This window comes from Impatiens glandulifera, chromosome 4 (assembly GCF_907164915.1).
Source record: "Impatiens glandulifera chromosome 4, dImpGla2.1, whole genome shotgun sequence".
Lineage (NCBI taxonomy): Eukaryota > Viridiplantae > Streptophyta > Magnoliopsida > Ericales > Balsaminaceae > Impatiens > Impatiens glandulifera.
Genome location: NC_061865.1, coordinates 13923445 through 13946989, shown reverse-complemented (window position 1 = coordinate 13946989; position 23545 = coordinate 13923445). Strand labels below are relative to the sequence as shown.

Below are 23545 nucleotides of genomic sequence, written 5' to 3'. Positions count from 1 at the left end.
TTAAATGCTAGTACATATTCATGATGATGACTAATGAGAAAATACCTAAAGCACGTCACTATTTAAAGATATTAAAGTTTAAAAATAAATCATAAACAACTTTTGTCAAAAAAAAAAAATTAAAATATCCCAAAAATAGTTTGAAATCATATTCTAATTTTTCGGAATTTTTAAAAAATGATTTTGGGTTTTAAAATTCCAAAAATAATTTTGGAGTTTTAAAAAAGGAATCAAACAGGCCTTAGGACTGATGTCCTAAGTCATGTGTTCGGTTTTATCGGACAGGGCTAAAAAGCCCTCAGTCTTGGTCGAGAGTCCCTCGTTCCGATTCATGAACCTCGGTCGAGGTGTAGAAGTCCCTCAGTCAAGGTTCTAAGGCTTCTTGGTCCTTGGCCAGAATTCTCGGTCGGGTGCCAGAATTCTCGGTCGGACGCCTCGATCATGGGTGGAATTCATCGGTCCTAGGTTCAGGAGTACTCGGTTGGGTGCGAGACTCCTCGGTCCTAGGTCTGACTTATCGGTCATAGGTGGAGTCATCAGTTCTATGTTTGGGAGTTCTCGATCGGGTGCGAGACTCCTCGGTACTAGGTCTGACTTCTTGGTCAGATGTAAAATTCATCGGTCAGACCTCTCGATCCTGGCTAAAAAGCATCGGTCAGATATCTCTGTACTGGCTAGAATTTATCGATTGGACCTCTCGGTCCTAGTTAGATCTCTCGGTTATCAAGAACATCAAAATTGCAGGTTTTGCAATTTTCATGGAGGCTTGGATCCTTTGATCCAAGTACTTAGGTAGCTTCACAAAGCTCCTAAGAACATTAAAATCGTCATCCCAATATATCATTCGGTCTGAGTGATGATCAATTTGTTCAAAACAATTTATGGCAAAAACTCAGGTTTTTTTGTTTTGAAACTATTTTGAAGTGTAAGGAGTTTGTCAGTAGCTTAATTAACCGTTGTTTACCTTCATTCTCTAAACCTAATTTCTTGGCCACCGCTTATCTCATTTATATTCTCTAACCCTAATTTCTCAGTAGGTGCGTGATGCGGTGCGAGTCGAAGAGGCGTTTATGCGAAAGTTGCAGCATCCGAAAATATCTCGCAAGTGTCAGATTTCGACGATTGCCTAGTGTTTTTCGGGCGGAAACGTTTAGGGGCTCAAAATCGCATTTTTATTAGTTTCGGGTGTTTTTTTGCAATTTATTAAAAGTTGTTTACTTCTTTTGCAAGCTAGGGTTTGAGTATTTAAAAGAATCTTAAAACACTTTGTGAGGGGAAGATTATTAATTAGAAAACGAGGTTTCCTCAATATCTATCAACTTTCGGTATTCGTAAGAATCAACGAATCTTGATAAAGGTTCATCCTAGCCACGCACGCTGCATTAGTTGGTATCAGTTTCCAGTCGACCCTGAGGTATGCCGCCCCGAAGACAGCCGCGCAACCCCACCCCTGGTGCTGATGATGGTGACCTTGCTGAGTTGCGACGTGAAAACGCTGAGTTTCGCCGTGATAACGACGATTTGAGGCGACAGGTTGAATGGTTGACGCAACGGATGGATGATGTTACGATGACAGATGAAAACCCTCTCGGTGGTCTTCGGAATCGATCCCCTGAACGCCCCAATCATCGCTGGGAGCAGGCTTTCAGGGTGGACATCCCTAAGTTCGATGGTAGTCTACCACCGGAAGAGTTTATTGATTGGCTTTCTCAGGTTGAAGAGATTATGGATTTCAAGGAAGTTCCTGCAGATCGTCGTGTACCCCTTGTTACGATCCGCTTACATGGTCGTGCACAAGCATGGTGGCAGCAGTTGAAACAGACACGTGTTCGTCATGGTAAGGCAAAGCTCACGAATTGGGACAAATTCAGGAAGCATATTAGGGCTGCGTTTCTACCATATAATTACGAACGTAACCTGTACCAGCGGTTCCAGAATCTTCGTCAGGGTTCTCGTTCCGTGGATGACTATTCCACTGAGTTTTACACCTTTGTGGCTCGTGTTGACCTGTCTGAGTCCCCTCTCCAGTTGGTTTCTCGCTATATTGGTGGCCTTCGCCTCCAGTTGCAGGATATTTTGAATATGTTTGATCCCTTGACTGTTTCTGAGGCACATCAGCGTGCTTCACAGGCTGAGAAACAGCTAGCCAGGCGCGGTTCGGGTAGCTTTGGAAAACAGGTTGTCCCCACTAGTGGCATTGGTTCTTCTTCCCAGCCGGCCCATCCCACCCCAGCCCCCCCTCGCAGCACTACAGCCCCCCGCAGGGACGTCCCGGTGGCTTGCGTTGTTTCAATTGTGGTGAAGTTGGCCATCGCCAAGCAGAGTGTCGCAACCCAAAGTCCACCAATCGTGGTCTTTTTACTGAGGTGGATGATCCTGACTCTGCTCTTCCTTCAGATTCAGCCCCAGTGTATGATGTTTATGATGATGAGGCAGCAGAGGAGTATGTTTCTGGTGATGTTGGCCCCCTTTTGGTGATTCGTCGATCATGTTTAACCCCTCGTGCTCCTGACAACGAGTGGTTATGCAATAATCTGTTCCATTCCACTTGTACCATCGGTGGCAAAGTTTGCACCTTCATTATTGATGCTGGGAGTTGTGAGAATGTGATTTCTGAGGTTGCAGTTTCGAAGCTGGGTCTGTCCACTGAACCTCACCCCAAGCCTTATCGCCTGTCCTGGCTGAGTCAAGGTACGGATGTTACAGTTTCCAAGCGCGTACTTGTTAATTTTTCCATTGGTTCCCATTATCGTGATGCTGTATATTGTGATGTGGTTCCTATGGATGCTTGTCACCTTTTACTTGGTCGCCCTTGGCAGTTTGATCATTCTGTTATACATGATGGGCATGCTAATACCTACACGTTCTTATTTCATGGTACCAAGATTGTGTTGATGCCAAATCAGCCCAAGAAGGGTGCTGCCCCCACTCATCATGCGTCCCCCCTACCACCTTGTTGTCTCGGGGTCCTTTTCAGACCGCCATGGTCGAATCGGGCATGGTGTTTGCTCTATTTTGTTCGCTGATTACCTGTGGTGCTAGTTCTGAGGTGCCTATTCCAGTGCAGCCGCTGTTACAGGAGTTTGCAGATGTTTTTCCTGAGAATCTGCCTTGTGCCTTGCCTCCTTTGCGTGATATCCAGCATCACATTGACTTGGTTCCAGGTGCTGCCCTACCCAACCGTCCTCATTACCGCATGAGTCCCAAAGAACATGAAGAGTTGCGTAGACAGGTGGAGGACTTGCTGGCTAAGGGACACATTCGAGAGAGCCTTAGTCCCTGTGCTGTCCCGGCCCTTCTTACCCCAAAAAAGGATGGGTCTTGGCGTATGTGCATTGATAGTCGTGCCATCAACAAGATTACAGTGCGTTATCGGTTTCCTATTCCCCGGTTGGATGACTTGTTGGATCAGTTGGGTGGTGCTTCTGTGTTTAGCAAACTGGATCTCAAGAGTGGATACCATCAGATTCGTATTCGCATGGGTGATGAGTGGAAGACTGCCTTTAAGACTCGTGAGGGCTTATATGAGTGGCTGGTTATGCCGTTTGGTCTGTCGAATGCTCCTAGCACCTTTATGCGTGTGATGAACCAGGCTCTTCGCCCTTTCATTGGGAAGTTTGTAGTCGTTTACTTCGACGACATCTTGATTTACAGTGACAGCGAGGTAGCACACCTCTCCCATCTTCGTGAGGTGTTATCTGTTCTCCGGCGTGACAAGTTCTATGCTGCTTCCTCGAAGTGCACATTTCTTACTGATTCTACCCAGTTCCTCGGTTATGTGGTGTCTCGGGAGGGCCTGAAAGTGGACCCGAGTAAGGTACTGGCTGTCAACCAGTGGCCCCGCCCCTCTTCGATCACTGAAGTTTGCAGTTTTCATGGTTTGGCTTCCTTCTATCGGCGTTTTATTCCTCACTTCAGCAGTGTTACGACTCCTATCACTGATTGTATGAAGGGGGTTAAGTTCTTCTGGACGGATGATGCCGAGGCTGCCTTTGTTGAGATCAAGCACCGACTCACTTCAGCCCCTATTTTGGTTCTTCCTGATTTTTCCCAGCCATTTGAACTACATTGTGATGCTTCGAAATTGGGTATTGGGGCTGTACTTAGCCAATCTGGGCGTCCTGTTGCTTATTTTAGTGAGAAACTGTCTAGCGCTAAACTTCGTTTCAGTACCTATGATATTGAGTTCTATGCTATTGTCCAGGCAGTCAAACACTGGCGTCATTATTTATTTCAGCGGGAGTTTGTCTTATATACGGATCATGATTCCCTCAAGCATCTTGGTGGTCAGGACAAGATTTCTCATCGTCATGCTTCGTGGGTCTCTTATTTACAGCAGTTTACTTTTGTGATTAAACACAAGGCTGGTGTGTCTAATCGCGTGGCTGATGCTTTGAGTCGTCGTCATGGGCTGTTGGCGGAGATGCGTGTCCATGTACCCGGCTTTGATTCGTTTGTGGACCTCTATCGTGATGATCCTTTCTTTTCTCAGGTCCTCATTCGCATCCAACAGGGGGATTCGAGGGACTTTGTCTTGGAGGATGGGTTCCTTTTCCGCGGTGTGCAGCTGTGCATTCCAGATTGCAGCCTGCGTTTGAGGATGATTCAGGAACTTCACAAAGAAGGCCATGTTGGGCGTGATCGTACCTTCCAGCTTCTTGCAGCTTCTTATTTCTGGCCTTCGATGCGCAAAGAGGTGGGGCGTTTTGTTGCTCGTTGTCGTGTTTGTCAGTTGGCTAAGGGCGCTTCGACTAATGCCGGGTTATACTTGCCTCTGCCTATTCCCACTCAACCATGGTCTGATGTCAGTATGGATTTTGTCCTTGGGCTGCCACGTACCCAGCGTGGTTCTGATTCGATTTTTGTGGTGGTTGACCGATTCTCGAAGATGGTTCATTTCATTCCCTGCAAGAAAACCTCTGATGTTGTGGCTGTTGCACAGCTTTATTTCAGGGATGTGTATCGTCTTCATGGACTTCCTGCCTCCATAGTTTCTGATCGGGACACTCGCTTTGTGAGTCACTTTTGGAGGAGTCTTTGACGTTTGGTTAATACTCAGCTGAATTTTAGCAGTGCCTATCACCCGCAAACTGATGGCCAAACTGAAGTTGTTAATAGGTCTTTGGGGAACCTTCTGCGCAGTTTAATTGGGGATCATCCTAAGGCTTGGGATCTGAAGCTGCCTCAGGCCGAGTTTGCTCACAATCATGCTGTTAATCGCTCCACTGGTTTCAGTCCTTTCCATGTGATTTACGGGCTGTCTCCGCGTGCTCCTCTTGATTTGTTAGCGCTGCCCAGCAAGGTGCGTCCTCATTCCACTGCTGCGGATTTTGTTGGTCAGTTGGCTCAGGTTCATCAGACCACTCATGACCGCTTGGTTGCTGCTACTGCCAAGTACAAGGAGAAGGCTGATTCGAGAAGGCGTGCTGTTGATTTTGAAGTTGGTGACTTTGTGTGGGCTATTCTGACTAAGAATCGTTTTCCAGCTCATGAATATAGCAAGCTTGCTGCTAAGAAGATTGGTCCTGTTGAGATTGTGGAGAAGATCAACCCCAATGCTTATCGTTTACGCCTTCCCAGCCATGTGCGTACCTCTGATGTGTTCAATGTGAAGCATCTTGTTCCTTTTGTGGGTGAGTCTTCTTCTGATGAGGATGATGCGGTTCCAGATTCGAGGACGAATCTTTTCTACCCTGGGGGGAATGATGCGGTGCGAGTCGAAGAGGCGTTTATGCGAAAGTTGCAGCATCCGAAAATATCTCGCAAGTGTCAGATTTCGACGATTGCCTAGTGTTTTTCGGGCGGAAACGTTTAGGGGCTCAAAATCGCATTTTTATTAGTTTCGGGTGTTTTTTTGCAATTTATTAAAAGTTGTTTACTTCTTTTGCAAGCTAGGGTTTGAGTATTTAAAAGAATCTTAAAACACTTTGTGAGGGGAAGATTATTAATTAGAAAACGAGGTTTCCTCAATATCTATCAACTTTCGGTATTCGTAAGAATCAACGAATCTTGATAAAGGTTCATCCTAGCCACGCACGCTGCATCAGTGCGCCGCCCACCTCATCTTTATTCTATAAATATCTTTATTCTCTAAACAAAATTTCTCAGTCGCGCACCTCATATATATTCTAAACATAATCCCTTTTTAGTCTCTAACCTAACCAAATAATCTCTCTAACCTCCCTAACTTTATTCTCTTAACCTAATCTTAAGTCGTCATCTCCCTATTTCATCTCCATTCTCATATGAAATTAACTTAATCTTTAGTTGTCATCTCCCTTTTCATCTTCATTCTCACATGAAAGAGCCTTCAGGCTTCAACTACATATCTTCTACATTCTTACATGAAAGAGTCTTCAGGCTTCAACTGCATCTCTAAGTTTGATCTATTTAATCTCGTTATGTCTTAGCTTCTTCATTGTCAAAACTGTTAAATCTTGATATAATTTCGTGTCGTTTAACACTTATTTTGAATTCATGATCTATCTTCGTCGTTCAACTTCATAATTTAAATTTTGTTTTGAATTAGAATAATCCGAATTAAAGATTTAACAATAAAAGTAAAAAAGAAAATCGAATTTGGTTCGAATGCGAATTATTCGAAATTCGAACTTAATATTAAATTCGAATTTGGTTCGAATTCGAATTATTCGAAATTCGAACCGAATATTAAATTTAAATTTGGTTCGGTTTTCGAATTAACTAAAAAATAATATTTCGAAGAAACCGAACCGATGAACACCCCTAACTATCTCTAGGAGGAGCATTAGCTATGCCACCACCATCATTTTTGTACCCTTTCTTGTCCACAAATACTACGACACATTAAAAACATCGAATTATTATTTAACAAATGAATACTTAGTGCATAATAATTTAATGACAATATATATATATATATATATATATATATATATATATATATATATCCTTTAGGGAGAGTGGGGTTCTTCTTACTGTAGTGTAACGTATACAGACCCGTGAACAAGGGAAGAGTATATTAAACTAGCTGTTATCCCGCATCTTTGATTTTCTGGTATTCCTAACAATGATTTTCTGGTATTCCTAACAAAGGGACGGAACGGAACGGAACGGAACGGTCAGAAAGAAACAAATCCTACAACCCGAGGATATTGTTAAAGCAGAGTTTCGGCTAGGAAGGCTTGCTAGACCAGCAGCCAGACCAATCATCCATTTTTTATGCTTTCCACACTAAGCTTAATAATTTTTCTTTGTAGGAAAAGGCCTATATATATATCGACTCAAATAACTTTGAATAAAACCATTTAAAATCATAATTTATTGTAAATTAACACTATATTATTGCGCAAAAAAAATATATATTTGAATTTAAATTACGCCATGCCCGTCTCTAATAGAACTTGAGTTCATGCCCAACATAAAAGCTTTGATTATTCTAACCTTAAAATTGTATTTTATTAGAAATAGACAAATTAAAATTACAAAAAGTTCAGAAGCTGAATACAAATTAAAATGTAGATGAATACAAAGAAATGTGAATCCAGTTATACAATTTACTCACTTGGACATGGTCAATTGGTAATCATTAAGGCCCACGACGATCTAGGTCCTACTTTGTAGGGGTGTATGTGTAAAGTCATATTTTTAGTTTCAATAAGCTTAATTAGACCCAGTCTACAAGGTTTTAAAATACGCAGTTAAAACCGCAAAATGGGTGAATGACCAATTTAGGATTCTGACTTCGTTACGGATACTTTTGAATCGGTCAAAATCCAGTCTGACCGAACGGTTCGTCCGGAAATCTAGCCCGGTAATTTCGGTTCCAAAGATTATTTCGAACATAGGGGACGTTGCTCCTTTTTAGCGCCCCATAACTAATGTAATTTCTCTCCGCCAAAATGTGTCGGTTAATCTTCTATTCCATCTGGTACTCAGCGTCCATTCCTCAATAGATCCGATACAAGCCTCCGTCGTCGGAATCTACCATACAATCTTCTAATTATCGTGTGAAGCAACTTCAAGGATATCTAAGAAGAATAGACTATACAAACCCGAGGCTGCAAAAAATGGTTAGAAGTTATTTTGCAACCAAAATCCTCAAGGTTATAGACATACTCAATATATTCTCCTTGTCAATTTTATAGGTTTTAATAGTATATTGATTTTGATTGAAAGAGAGTAACCTTTATATCTTTATCCACAAAATTATTACTTCATTTTTAAAGGTGAGAGAAAAAACCAAAATGAAGACAAAAAAATAAAAAATAAAGTCTATATGTTTAAACAAAATTGTGCTTTTGAAGGAAAGAGAATGAAAATTAGAAAGGTTGTTTAATTGTCCACAACGAATGGTCCAACCAACTAAACAACTTAAGGCCTATGGTCTAGATTTGTTGATTTTTGAATGTTGTTTAATTGTCCCACATCGGAAACATAACCTAGTGAGGAGAGGAATGTAGAATGATATAAAGAAAGGTGAGGCAAACTATATAAAGTGTTGGGTGATCATGAAGGCCCATGGCCTAGATATGTAATACATTGCATGAGCAACAATAACTCAATAAATAGAAAATCTTGGGACACATAAATCAAATTTCCACATGGAACAATAACTCAAGAAATAGAAATCTAAGTTATAAAATCTCTTTCCTCATCTAAGTCTTGATCTGTTAAAAATCTCTATACCTAAGTTATAATAGAATACATTGTTGTTAATCCATGGACTAATTATTACTTTTGCTTCAGGATAAAGCTTTTCAACAGCACACTGCCAGCACCAGAAGGATAAAGCTTTTGATTAAAGTTCATAGAATTATTGTTTGAAATGAAATCCAATTTTACTGTTCCAAGCACAGTCTAAGATCAAATCTAACAAGAACCATAAAAAAATCTTCATCCAAGTTGAACGGATATAAAGATGATGCAACAATCTGGTAATTTAGCAAATAAAGTAAATCTTGGTCATTCTTTCCTTATGGTGCCCTTTCTTTTATTAACCAAGTCTTTAAGAGTAAGTTCTGATTCATCCTTGCCAGTATCGGGATCTTGAGATGCCAGTTTCTTAGACAGTAGGGACGAGCTATCTGAACTAGGGACCTGTAGGAAAAAGAAAATAAATCAACTGATAGACAGTGAGCAAGCAAACTAGGATTTGATCGTCTTAAAGGAGTAATTGTTCACCTGAACAATGTCAGATTGACCATTCTGTCTCTCAAATCTCCGCCTCTTTGCTAAGGAAGTTGGAGTCCTGAAATAGGAAAATTTCAATGTTGGGTCATTGAGGATAATTTCCCAGGAGCTTTGTCCATGCTTGCGGACTCCAATCCAAAGTGAATGAAATGAATAAAGGTTGATTGAATGAAATGAACAATTAATCAACTAGATGGAACTTACGTCTTTGTTTCCAAATGTTGCACAGCGATCTGGGAAGGTTTTCTCTGTTCACTTTTCTTGTGCATATTAGCAGATTTCTTATTGGTTTCAAATGCTTTTTTGATGGAAGACCTGTGAATTTAAGTATTAGCTTCCATCATTTAAGAATTGCGCAAAATGGTAAAAAATTAATAATAAATAAATAAATAAAGGACGTGCATGCTTTCAGCTATGCACACCCCTCTTTTTTGGCCTTCCGCAATGCTTACGTTTCGCATATATTTTTGAAGCGAGAGTTTGTGCAGACATCAGCAAGAAAATCAAGAGGCATGATCTCGCCCTTGTCCTTCTTTCCTGTTCGCTTATCAAGCTTCGACTACAATGAAGCACAAACAGTTAATTCAATAAACAGTCTATAAAAATACTCTATTTACCATCACTTGTAAAAGGAAGCTTCTGTACTTACTGTGGTAGTATTCATGTTTGAAAGGTTCGGAAGACTCCCAGTTACTTCTTCAGCGAGAAGATTTCTTGCCTCATTTGCTTCACTCTTATTCTTTTTAACATCATCCTCTTCTTTCCTAGCTTGCATCTTGAACCTGTTTCTTTTATAAACTTTAAGATGTTCCAGTTCACTGCATGACTCCTCTTTTCTACTCACACAGACTTCACCAACACCATCCTGAAGAAAAATTGAGAAATGAGTCATGATTGAAGTCAGATTAAGAGATGAGTTAAGAACATACCCCATTAAGAGGTGAAATAGTCGCCTTTCCCATTTTCGAGATTTTGACATCCTGCTCTATTTTATCATCAGCATATACTGAAGGATTACTCTCCTTGCAGTTTGAGCATCGCCACTCTCCCAAAGGAACGTGCTTCAAAGGATAACTGTCCGCTTAGTGACTACAAAGAAGTTTAGATGGAAAAAACAAAACAATGTAAAGGTTGTGTACCTCTAGAGACGGGTTAAGGCACCATAGATGATAAACATTTGGGCAAATATCACAACATAAGAGTTCTCCTCCATCGTCACAAACAACACAGTCATAGTAGCTCTGTAAATGGGGATGAAAATAAACTAAATTAGAATGAAAATTTGCAAAGCAAATTTAATGTTTTCCCCATTATCCTCTACAATCGAAGAAAAATAAATATCATCATCCTTTTCCTAAAGTGGACAGTTTATTCTAAAATCTAATCACACAAGAACCATGTCTAATCATTTCTCAGATTCTTCTTGATAAAGTTTCCAATAAAGAAAAAAAGAATTGAGAATAATATTACCCAAGTTCAAAATCGCCGGTAAAAGATACAAAATCCAAAATCGCAGGAAAAACAAAAGGTGGCATCCGCCATTAAAAGTCAAGATCGCGGCTAAAGTAGTAAATGACATGGTCAAATTGTTAAAATATCGCTACCTATATGAAACTAATCAAAATAGGGCACAAAAATCAACTTTCCACATGCAACGATAGTTCAACAAAAAGAAGGATTATGCTCTCAACAACTCATATGATAAGTGAAGTTCCAAATATAGAATGAATCTCACCCCATCCTCTCCTATTTTAGGAGGCACTAACTCAAGATTTTGTTGTCCAGTCTCCTTCATAACACCTGATTCACAATGATAGTTTCCATTTTTATGCATCATGTCTTCACAGAGGACCATACTTTGATAAGGCACTTGTATCTTCTTCCACTGATCAAGTTACAAGTTTCAGCTTCCTATAGTAATTAACATTGAATTGTTAGCTATTGTTGAGTTCATTCACCCATCAGTGGACTAAAGGTAAATTCATTAAACAACATGATAAAAAGGATTGAGGTTGCAAGAGGAAAAATATTTCCTTACATCATTGGTTAAGGATGAATTATAAATGCTAACAACAAAGCCAAGGGTCAAACGCCGCTATTCATGCTATGTACGACAGTAAAAAACTATACTTATTGTGTACCATTAAAATTCAATCAGCTTGTCGAAAAACAATTGCAGTCAAATGTCGGATTAAAATGCTTCTCCAATTCCAAACGCCGGGAAAAAGAAAAACATGAAGAGTTATGATTGAATAGGAAATAGTAATTTTCCAACAACTAAGTTCTCTAGCAACTTCATAGAGCATTCTTTGTATATGTAAACACAACGAATCTAAGCCATAGTATTAATGACCGATGTTTCTTTTGATAACATCTAACAAGAAGCTTATTTTTGTTAGATTCTTTGGCTAAATAAACTTTATAACTACTTTCCCTCTAAGTTAGTAAAGGGTTGTAGTATATTCATATGAAGAAGTAGTTCGGTTGATTGAAAAATACAGCATGAAAGGATATATCGTTGTCAAATAGGTACCTGTCGAAGTGAGCAATTTCACAATAATATCAGAGTTCGAAGAAGAAGAATTGTTACAGGAAGTTGAGAAATAAAGGCATCGACAAAACCATTAACATGTAAACCTAATATGGATCCCAAATCAATTACTATTTGAAGATAAACATACAAACCAACCAACCATCAATTGAAGCTGGATTTCACTTGTCAATTACCTGATGCTTTTCATGGACTGGCTGCATATATTTCGAAACTCATCTTTATAATTACAGTCGAAACCATAACAAAGATCAGGTAAGAGAAAGAACTAGAATTCCTCTCATCTTAGCACATTACAACTTCAGATCAAATGCAATTTCAATCTCTGAATCTCCATTTGGGAAAACAGAAATGAAGTAAAGATCGATCCAAACAAAACCATATCCATGAAAACAGAAACATGTTTATAGCTGTAAACTCTAAGGAGAAGAAGAAATAAGGAAAACAAGGGCGTAATTCAACTAGAAATGGGATTCAACTAGCGGATATGAAAGTTATCTAGCAAGAAATCGAAATGGGATCACCTGATAGCAGCAGCCGGACGAAGGAAAGCTTTAGGGTTAAAATGAGCCGATCACGCAAGTGAAGAATAGCGTTGATTTAATGAAGGGTGAAAAGGGCTGTCATAGAGAGAGAATGAGACAAATGGGTAGAAAAAAAATTGGGCTTTAGAAAGGAGTGAATGGGTGCAAGAACTGAATGTAAAGCAGATTATATTCCTTAATTGCAATGAGCCACTTGGCATTACCCTTTCTGTTTCCACGTCTTAGTTCTATCCTTTGCTCAAATTCAATCGTTTGTATTTTGCTCCTCGTACTCCTTCCTTCATACAAGAGTGGCATGAGAAATTGGTAAAGCAACGATCTTTTTCAAAGAAAAAGAGAAAACAAAGAATGCCCATTCAAGGGTATTAGAGAATAGCACCTGAAGATCATGCATGATCAAGCGTTTTCAAATAGTTTCATGGGACTGACTTAACACAATCTTGCATAAAGGGGGTAATCAATATGAACAGTTTTACATCCATTTCAGTGTGAACAAGAGGAATCAAATTGGGAAAAGAACTTGTATATGATTAGAAATTGAAAGGAGTCATACACAACAAAGAAAGGTTTCAATTCAGGATGAAGAACTGAAAATCATAAAATAAACAAGCCTAAATTAAAAACTGGATAAACTGTGTGTATGATCGTTCGTTCTCTTAAGCAATTTTCTTGTTCATGTTTGTGGCAAGCTGACGCATTTGAAATCTCCAAATCAAGAAATAAACCAAACCCAATCCAATAAGAATAAACACCCAAACGGAGTCTTCATTCGTCTCCTTCACCGATTCAATCTCCACTATGCTAAGCGATTCACGTTCAACATCTCCCCGCATACCGTCGTTCACGTGCCCGTATTCGATTGCACGGCGAGGAGGTATCCTTTGTTGATGTAGACTACCCCGTTTAAGCCGCAGAAACTGAAGGACGACTCAGGATCAACTTTATTGAAGGTAAACGCAGGGGATCTGGATAAAATTGAGGGATGCCCGTCTATCGTGATCTTCCAAATGAAGTTCCCGGCTGAATTGGTTACGTTGGCAATCGGGAGGTCAGATGGAGTGAATGGTTCGTTGATGAATGGAGACGACGATGAAGTGCTGAGCGGATGAATCCCATGTAAGCCCTTCCTTCAGGGAATAAGTTGGGAGAAACGAAATTGATTTCGTGGGGTTTTCTGATGAAGGATGATATCAGGTAGCTCCTCCATGTGTTGTCAGGCCACTTCTTTCCCTTCAAACCAAACCCTAGATCCTTCTTCTCTCTCCCCAAACCCTTTTCCTTCGTTAACATCCTTTTTCTCTCTCTCAATCTCAAATTGCAGAAACTTCCTCCTCTTCCGTTTTGTATAACAGTACAACATGATGTATTCAGCATTTACAAATCTGACGGTTATTCTATAAATTGAAAGTCCGTGTGCAGTTTGTTAGTATTTCGTTTCTCCATGTAGTCATTGAAAATTAACAAACAGGTTTTAATGACTATTTGTAGAATTTTAATGATTGTGTTTTGTTAAAATATCCTAATGTCTTAAAACATTTTGAAACTAGGTTGAAGTTGAATCCTGCTATGAAAATTGTGTTTTCATGTTATAAATATTGGATTATCATGTTATGAAAACTGCTTATTATGTTATAAATATTTATGTGTTGTGAAAAATTAATTATCATGTTATAAATGATGCAATGTCATGTTTATAAAATAATGCATATTTTTAAAACTCATGTTCTTAAAACGATGTCATATTATCAAAAAGAGTGTTATAATGTTTATCATGGTGTATGTATCAAAATTGAAATTTAATATTATTAAATTGAAATATCATACTTAATAATCCGGGATGTTATGTTTTTAAACTAAAATAAAAAACATATACATCTGATTTAGAAATTGACAATTTGTACGTTCAATTGTTTTGAATTAAAAATATTGAAATGTTTTTATACGAGAAAAAAGTTGTTAGGTTCTCAAAACAACGTAGTCATGTTGTATTAAACTGAAATTTCATGTTTATTAAATTGGAATGTCATGTTTCTTATATTAAAATAAGAAGCATATACATTTGAATTAGAAATTGACAATTTGTATGTTTAATTGTCTTATATTAAAAATATTGAAGTTTTTTTTTTTAAGTTTGAACCATTGTCTTGCATTAAAAATATTGAAATTGACAAATGTATCTTAAATGAAATTTCTCTTTTGTTTTATAACCATTGAATTGACAAATGTATTAATATATGCTTAATTAAATTGTGTTTAATGTGTTTTTAGGTAATTCATATATTCTAATGTAATAAATGCTTAATAAAAGGCGTACATGGTTAAAGTGAATTAGATTTGGTATGTTAGTTTCAAATTTAAGTATAAAAACTTCATAATTAAGTGATTATTACAGTTTAGGAAAAAAATCAAGAAAAAAAGAAACTAATAACATTTTATAATTATAAATTCTGGTTAAGTAGTGTTCTCACTTAGGCATAAAGAATAACAAAATATTTTGCTTATAAAAACACTATATCTCATTAAAATAATTTCTCCTCGATAGATTATGTTCCCTCAATCTTCTACACGGCATGTTAATCTGTTATATTTGACGTTTTTGTAATACTTGTCTTCATTGTATAATTTTTTATATGATACAATTAATACAACATATTTATAACATGACAATTAAGTATATAAAGAGATGGAGATGAAGAACTAATGAGAGGGAATTTTGATAGTTGAAGATGAAGATAAAATAGTGATTAAAAAGAAATAATTTTTTTATAATAAAAAAAGAAGTGTGAGAAATAGTGAAGTGTGATAATAATGAAGTGTGTAGGAGTGAAGTGTGGATAAAAAAGAATTATGTAATTATTACGCTGAAGATAATGATGGAGATGCGAAATGTCACATTTAAAAACATTAGAACTTTGTTTTAAGAACATGATATAAACGTCTTAAACTAATGAAACTTAAAAACATACAAAAACAACTTTAACACGTTTAATGCAAACACCTCTGAACATACCTAACACAAATTTACATTAATTATCTTTCTAAATCAAAATAGTTTATAATTTTCACAACATTACATGCTACTTTTGCTAACATGACAACGCTGTTTGGACAAAATGACAACGCTATTTTGAGAATATGACAATGCTATCTTAAGAACATGACAACGACATTTTGAGGACGATTTTTAGAAAATGACAACGATGTTTAGAGAACATCACATGCACGTTTCAAGTTTAAGTAACAAATTGAAATGTTATTTGAACACAACAAAGTTTTATGTAACTTCAATTAAATTCAAGAGAGATCTAAAATTGGTTCATTTAAGAAGAAGACAATTACTATTGAAATTGACCTTTCAGAGTCTGCAAATGTGTTGTTTTTCCCTGTCTTAGGTTGTAACTTGATCATAAGCGAATTTGTTGATGTTGCACCCATGAAGTATGGAAAGTGCCAAACATTGGGAACTACCCAGGAAATCCCCGGATTTTCGTAAAAGAGGGACGAGTGGTAGGAGCCTACAAATATAGTAGTGCTGGCTGGTTCAGTGAAGTAAAGTCTTTACATCTATAGGGGCGGACTGACGATCCCGAACCTTCGATCCTCTCCCTCTGGTCGAGCGTCTTGGAGATCCTTGACGAAAAAGGTAAAATAAAAAAGGACCCAGGTGTCAAAAAGCCTGTCCATACTTAATTTAGTCCTATGAGTGGGCGGAAGCGTTAATAGCTGTAACAATGAAAGCCTTATTTGATGTGTTACATCGCAGTCAAGCAGGAAATCCCGTAATCGACGGCAAAAAGGCAAAATCAACAGGCAGAAAACATGCGAAGGGGACTTTCCAGACTTGTCGTGCCTTTAAAGGGTTCTCAATAACATTTTGGAACTTGATGGTCTACCCCTTTCAACATGTTTTCAAACTGCACATTCAAACTAATTCATATAAAATAAATATAATTGATTATTTCAATAACCAAAATCAATTTTATCTATGGACTTCTTTTGAACTCTTTAGGACTTGATAAAACCTTTTCTGAAAAAGACACAACACAGATAGATACCTTATATCAATGGAGCATCTTAGATGAATAGTCTTATACACTTAAGACTCTTACCTATCTTTGTCAAGTTTAGTTTTCAAGATCACCTCGAAATAGTCTATTCATTCTTCTTTTGTCCGTTATTCTGTGCTTTGCTTCAAATATCCTACTATTCTTCCGAATCAAGATTAAAGAACGATAGTCGAAGGGAGAACGGAAATCGCATGTGACAAAGGAGAAAGTGAAGAAGAAAAGAAAGATATAAAATAAAGAAAATGCTAGAGATTGATTAATAGAAGTGCGCACATTATTTTTTTTGTAATAATCACTTTATCATTTCTCATCATATTACATCACTCATATATTTACAATATTTTCATCAGTATTATATTTATATGTTTATTTTTTATAAAAAAAGATAAGGGAATATAAACACCGCTTCTAATTAAATAATCTTGTCACCAAATTAATGTTTGTATGTCCATCATCATAGTATCTTTAATATATGTATATTTCGGTTACATATTAATTTGTTAAGACTTTTTCATTTATTTATCTCTGTATAAAATATAAAGTATAAATATATATAAGACCATTATATATAGATAAAAAAATTAAAAATTAAAAGTTGGATCAAAATAAATACAGACCATTTAAATAAATGTGGGATTAATTGAAATAGTTAAAAATGAATTACTGGACAATAAAATCTCATAGATCCTCTCAATCTAGATTTTAGATTTAGTGACTCCTAAAATAAGAGAGGATATGGTAAGATTCATTCTCTATTTGGATCTTCACTCGTCATATGAGCTATTGGGAACATAATTTTTTTTACCACCAGTTTCTATTAGTTGAACTAGTTTTGCATTAGGAAACCTAATTTTCGTGTCCTATTGTGTTTAGTCTTGCATAACTGGCTAGCGATATTAACAATTTTATCATATCTTTTACTACAAAAGCGGCGGTCTTAACTTTATTTGTTTTTGTCACTTTTCGTTTTAACGCGATTTTTGGCCTTCTGCAATATTATTCTATTATCTATTTTTCTTTATTGGAAACTTTATAAGAATGTATGGAATGATTAGAGATGGTTCTTTGAAATTAAATTGATCACTTTAAAGAAGATAACAATGTTTATTTTTCTTCGATTGTCAAGGAAATGGGGAGAAATATTAAATTTGCACATTTGAAAATTTTCATTTTAATTTAGTTGCTATTTTCTTATTCCCATTTATAGAGTTATTATGAGTGTTGTTTGTGACCATGGATTAGATCTTTTATGTTGTGATATTTGCTTAAACGATTATTATCTAGGGTGACTTAATCCGCCCTTAGAAGTACAAAACCTTGTACATTATTTTATTTTTTCATCTAAACTTCTTTGTAGTCATTAAACAAACGATTATCATTTGAAGTTTGTTCCTTCGGAAGAGTGCTGATGCTCAAACTGCAAGGAGAAAAAGCCTTGAGCTTCAGTATATGATGATGATAAAATAGTGCAGGATGTTAAAATCTCGAAAATGGAAAAGACGACTATATTGCACATTTTAGTGGGGTATGTTCTTAATTCATCTCTTAATCTGACTATTTATTGAATAATTAGTTTGAATTAACTAATTGTGCTTCAAGTAGTCCAAACATGACACAACTTGCCATGATAAGCCAACAGGAAAGAAGGACAAGGGCTAGATCACGCCTCTTGATTTGCATGTTGATGTCTCCACGTACTCTCGGTTCAAAAACATATGTGAAACTTAAGCATTACGGAATTAAACATATGCATGTTCGTCCTTTATTTTATTTTTCTCATTTGCACAATTTTCAAATTATGGAGATACTTTAATTCATAGGTCTTCCATTAAAAAACCATTTGGAACCAACAAAAAAAATCTTCTAATTAGCGCAGAGAAAACCTTCCTAGTTCGCTATGCAATATTTGGAAACAAAGTCGTAAGTACAAAACACAAAACTGTTAAGTGCTCGAAATCACTTTAAACCATCCTCAACAATTATACAAATCAGACCTCCTATCAGAAATTATGTTCCTATAGAAATTAACAAGTTAGATGTTATTTAGCATCACTTGGAAAAATAAGCTCACTGTGGTATTTTTCATGCTTAAAAGCTTAAGCAAACTTATAGTTACTTTTTCAGTGAGAATCTTTAATTGAATTTGTGCTTCTTTCTTCTTTTTATTTTTTCTTGTTAATATGCCTCTTCAACTTGGATCTTTTATTATAAACTTTAACATCGTTATTTTTTCTGGTTTGCCTCTTGAACTTGAATCTTCTATAAACTTTTAAGTGTTTCTCTTCTTTTCTGCTTGCAAGCTTCTTCAAAACCATCTTGAACAAAAGAAATAATTAAAATGCTATGATTGAAGTTATAAAGAGGCAAGTCAAGAACATAGATTTGAGATTTTAACAGAAAATAACCTGGTTTCTCTAGAACATATTACTCTTCTTGTAACTAGATATTGTACAACAAAACAATTTCCCCCGTTGAATTTTCTCTGTGCACTTTTCTATCAGGGGAAATTTGTTGGCAACTTATGAAGGATCGAGTGGTAAATAACACTGGTATTGCAATTAGGGGAGACAATTAGAAAAAAATTGTTATCGTTCTACGGATGTATTGCAACATTCAAAACAGTTTAGACAAGGCTAACAAGTCTTTCATCCTCAACGTGAGCCAGACTGCGATAGAAGGTGATCTTCCAATCAGTAAGGTTGGGAGATCCCCGTTAAAAATCAGTCAATTTACCCATCTATAGTAAAAGATGTTGTATAATTGTTAATATCGCTAGGTATATGAAACAGTGGACATATAAATCAGCTTTCCACTAGCAATAATAACTCAATAAATAGAAAATCTTGGGACATATAAATCAGCTTTCTACAAGCAACAATAACTCAAGAAATAGAAATCTAAGTTATAAAATCTCTTTCTTCACCTAAGTCTTGATCTGTTAAAACTCTCTTTACCTAAGTTATAATAGAATACATTGTTGTTAATCCATGGACTAATTATACTTTTGCTTCAGGATAAAGCTTTTCAACAGCACACTGCCAGCACCAGTAGGATAAAGCTTTTGATTAAAATTCATAGAATTAGAGTTTGAATTGAAATCCGATTTTACAGTTCCAAGCACAGTCTAAGATCAAATCCAACAAGAACCATAAAAAATCTTCATCCAAGTTGACAGGATATAAAGATGATGCCACAATCTGGTAATTTAACAAATAAATTAAAATCTTGGTCATTCTTTCCTTATGGTGCCCTTTCTTTTATTAACCAAGTCTTTAAGAGTAAGTTCTGATTCATCCTTGCCAGTATCGGGATCTTGAGATGCCAGTTTCTTAGACAGTAGGGACGAGCTATCTGAACAAGGGACCTGTAGGAAAAAGAAAATAAATCAACTGATAGACAGTGAGCAAGCAAACTAGGTTTTGATCATCTTAAAGGAGTAATTGTAGAGAGTTGTTCACCTGAACAATTTCAGATTGACCATTCTGTCTTTCAAATCTCCGCCTCTTTGCTAAGGAAGTTGGAGTCCTGAAATAGGAAAATTTCAATGTTGGGTCATTGAGGATAATTTCCCAGGAGCTTTGTCCATGCTTGCGGACTCCAATCCAAAGTGAATGAAATGAATAAAGGACAGGTATTGTCAACAGATTGAATGAAATGAACAATTAATCAACTGGATGGAACTTACGTCTTGGTTTCCAAATATTGCACAGCGAACTGGGAAGGTTTTCTCTGTTCACTTTTCTTGTGCATATTAACAGATTTCTTATTGGTTTCAAATGCTTTTTTGATGGAAGACCTGTGAATTTAATTAGCTTCCATCATTTAAGAATTGCGCAAAATGGTAAAAAATTAATAATAAATAATAAATAAATAAAGGACGTGCATGCTTTCAGCTATGCACACCCCTCTTTTTTGGCCTTCCGCAATGCTTACGTTTCACATATATTTTTGAAGCTAGAGTTTGTGCAGACATCAGCAAGAAAATCAAGAGGCATGATCTCGCCCTTGTCCTTCTTTCCTGTTGGCTTATCAAGCTTCGACTACAATGAAGCACAACAGTTAATTCAATAAACAGTCTAAAAAAATACTCTATTTACCATCACTTGTAAAAGGAAGCTTCTGTACTTACTGTGGTAGTATTCATGTTTGAAAGGTTCGGAAGACTCCCAGTTACTTCTTCAGCGAGAAGATTTCTTGCCTCATTTGCTTCACTCTTATTCTTTTTAACATCATCCTCTTCTTTCCTAGCTTGCATCTTGAACCTGTTTCTTCTATAAACTTTAAGATGTTCCAGTTCACTGCATGACTCCTCTTTTCTACTCAGACAGGCTTCATCAACACCATCCTGAAGAAAAATTGAGAAATGAGTCATGATTGAAGTCAGATTAAGAGATGAGTTAAGAACATACCCCATTAAGAGGTGCAATAGTCGCCTTTCCCATTTTCGAGATTTTGACATCCTGCTCTATTTTATCATCAGCATATACTGAAGGATTACTCTCCTTGCAGTTTGAGCATCGCCACTCTCCCAAAGGAACATGCTTCAAAGGATAACTGTCCGCTTAGTGACTACAAAAAAGTTTAGATGGAAAAAACAAAACAATGTAAAGGTTGTGTACCTCTAGAGGCGGGTTGAGGCACATTAGATGATAAACATTTGGGCAAATATCACAACATAACAGATCTCCTCCATCGTCACAAACAACACAGTCATAGTAGCTCTGTTAATGGGATGAAAATAAACTAAATTAGAATGAAAATTTGCAAATGTGCAAATTTAATGTTTTCCCCATTATCCTCTACAATCGAAGAAAAATAAATATCATTATCCTTTTCCTAAAGTGGCCAATTTATTCTAAAATCTAACCACACAAGAACCATGTCTAATCATATCTTACATTCTTCTTGATAAAGTTTCCAGTAAAGAGAAGAAAAAAATGAGAATAATTTTACCCAAGTTCAAAATCGCCGGTAAAAGAAACAAAGACAAAATCGCAGGAAAAACAAAAGGTAGCATAAAACACCGCCATTAAAAGTCAAGATCGCCGCTAAAGTAGTTAAAGATATCGCCACTATATGAAACTAACAAAATAGGGTACAGAAATCAAGTTTCCAAATGCAACAATAGTTCAACTAATAGAAACTGGTGGTGCAAAAAGGATTAGTTCCCAACCACTTATATGATAAGTGAAGTTCAAAATAAAGAACGAATCTCACCCCATCCTCTCCTATTTTAGGAAGCACTAACTCCAGATTAAGATCTACGAGACTTTGTTGTCCAGTCTCCTCCATAACACCTGATTCACAATGATAGTTTCCATTTTTATGCATCATGTCTTCACAGAGGACCATACTTTGATAAGGCAGTTATATCTTCCACTGATCAAGTTACAAGTTTCAACTTCCTACAGTAATTAACATTGAATTGTTAGCTATTGTTGAGTTCATTCACCCATCAGTGGGATGAAGGTAAATTGATTAAACAACATGATAAAAAGGATTGAGGTTGCAAGAGGAAAAGTATTTCCTTATATCATTGGTTAATAATGAATTTTAAATGCTAACAACAAAGCCAAGGGTCAAACGCCGATATTCATGCCAGTAAAGAAATATACTTATTGTGAACCATTAAGGTTCAATCAGCTTGTGGTGAAGTTCTTTCTGATTTCTTCACCCTTATTGAAAACAATTGCTGTCAAATGTCGTTTAAAATGATTCTCCAATTTCATACGTCGGGAAAAAGAAAAACATGAAGAGTTATGATTGAATACAAAATAGTAATTTTCCAAAAAGTGATCAACAACTAAGCCCACTAGCAACTTCATAGAGCATTCTTTGTATATGTAAACACGACGAATCTAAGCCATAGTATTAATGATCGATGTTTCTTTTGATAACATCTAACAAGAAGCTTTTTTTTGTTAGATTCTTTGGCCACGTAAACAAATAAACTTTATAATCACTTTCCCTCTAAGTTTGTAAAGGGTTGTAGTATATTCATATGAAAAAATAGTTCGGTTGATTGAAAAATACAGCATGAAAAGATATATCGTTGTCAAATAGGTATCTGTCGAAGTGAGCAACTTCACAACAATATCATAGTTCGAAGAAGAAGAATCTGTTACAGGAAGTTGAGAAATAAAGGCGTCGACAAAACCATTAACATGTAAACCTAACATGGATCCCAAATCAAGTACTATTTGAAGATAACCATACAATCAACCAACCATCAATTGAAGCTGGATTTCACTTGTCAATTACCTGATGCTTTTCATGGACTGGCTGCATATATTTCGAAACTCACATTTTTAATTACAGTCAAAACCATAACAAAGATCAGGTAAGAGAAAGAACTAGAATTCCTCTCTTCTTAGCACATTACTACTTCAGATCAAATGCAGTTTCATTCTCTGAATTAAAGATCGATAAAAACAAGATCAAAACCATATCCATGAAAACAGAAACACGTTTATAGCTGTAAATTCTAAGGAGAAGAAGAAGTAAAGAAAACAAGGGCTTAATTGAACTAGAAATCGGATTAAACTACCGGAAATGAAAGACAACTTGGAAAAAAGCGAAATGGGATCACCTGATAGCAGCCGCTGGACGCAGATAAGCTTTAGGGTTAAGATAACAAGTGAAGAACAGCGTTGATGTATATATATGAAAGGGGTTAAGAGGAGGGTTGTTGAAAAGGTAGAAATTTGGGGTTGAGAAGGGTGAGCCGGTCCAAGAACTGAATGTAAAGCAGATTATACTCCTTAATTGCGATGAGCCACTTGGCATTACATTTACATATACCATTTTGATTCCCATTCTGTTTCTACTTTCTCCCTTGACGCCCGCCCGTCTTTAAATCTCAAATGTGATAGATTCTAACGGGCTCTTCATATATACTATCAAGTAACTCAATCTCCAAGCTTCTTCTCGGATAACTTCTTCACGAACTAGTGCGGAATTCCGACTAATAAGAATGCATTCCTGCGTGTGATTGAAAAAAAGTAGATTGCTCGCCATCTCTTTCTTAATAGTCTTCAAGTCTTGAACAGCCATAGCCCCATAACGATGAACAGTACACTGCCTGCACGAGTAAGATCAATTACACAGATTCGCTAATCTAGTACGATATCGAACATGGAAATGCTTTGTAGTTTTAAGAATTCAAATGTTTAAACAAAGACTTCAAATATAACTATTATAAACTTTCATTA

The 23545-nt window shown here is 36.6% G+C and overlaps 2 protein-coding genes across 2 annotated transcripts; both read right to left on the bottom strand.

Moving 5' to 3' along the window:
* Nucleotides 1–8877: 8877 nt before the first annotated feature.
* LOC124933471 lies at nt 8878–9977 on the bottom strand. Its single transcript, XM_047473875.1, has 5 exons — nt 9821–9977; nt 9624–9730; nt 9376–9486; nt 9163–9229; nt 8878–9078 (listed from the first exon to the last, which is right to left on the bottom strand). The coding sequence occupies exons 1-5, from the start codon at nt 9944–9946 to the stop codon at nt 8944–8946; spliced, it is 546 nt and encodes a 181-aa protein (XP_047329831.1). The 5' UTR covers nt 9947–9977; the 3' UTR covers nt 8878–8943.
* A 9428-nt stretch (nt 9978–19405) lies between these two features.
* On the bottom strand, nt 19406–23078 carry LOC124933468 (protein CHROMATIN REMODELING 4-like). The gene is made up of 9 exons (XM_047473872.1): nt 22924–23078; nt 21552–21739; nt 20954–21055; nt 20744–20875; nt 20464–20679; nt 20268–20374; nt 20020–20130; nt 19793–19859; nt 19406–19698 (listed from the first exon to the last, which is right to left on the bottom strand). Exons 2-9 carry the CDS (start codon nt 21684–21686, stop codon nt 19564–19566), a joined length of 1005 nt encoding a protein of 334 aa, XP_047329828.1. The 5' UTR covers nt 21687–21739; nt 22924–23078; the 3' UTR covers nt 19406–19563.
* Between the last annotated feature and the right edge of the window lie 467 nt (nt 23079–23545).

What these genes read in the sequence shown, in the direction of transcription:
- LOC124933471 (XM_047473875.1), bottom strand. Translation starts at nt 9,946, where the DNA reads ATGCAAGCTAGGAAAGAAGAGGATGATGTTAAAAAGAATAAGAGTGAA. An exon ending in TTCAAAAATATATGCGAAAC is followed by an intron (nt 9,487 to 9,623) that starts GTAAGCATTGCG and finishes TTAAATTCACAG; the next exon opens with GTCTTCCATCAAAAAAGCAT. An exon ending in GTCAATCTGACATTGTTCAG is followed by an intron (nt 9,079 to 9,162) that starts GTGAACAATTAC and finishes TTTTTCCTACAG; the next exon opens with GTCCCTAGTTCAGATAGCTC.
- LOC124933468 (XM_047473872.1), bottom strand. Translation starts at nt 21,686, where the DNA reads ATGGTCCTCTGTGAAGACATGATGCATAAAAATGGAAACTATCATTGT. An exon ending in CTAAAATAGGAGAGGATGGG is followed by an intron (nt 21,056 to 21,551) that starts GTGAGATTCGTT and finishes TCCCATTAACAG; the next exon opens with AGCTACTATGACTGTGTTGT. An exon ending in CTATTGCACCTCTTAATGGG is followed by an intron (nt 20,680 to 20,743) that starts GTATGTTCTTAA and finishes ATTTTTCTTCAG; the next exon opens with GATGGTGTTGATGAAGCCTG.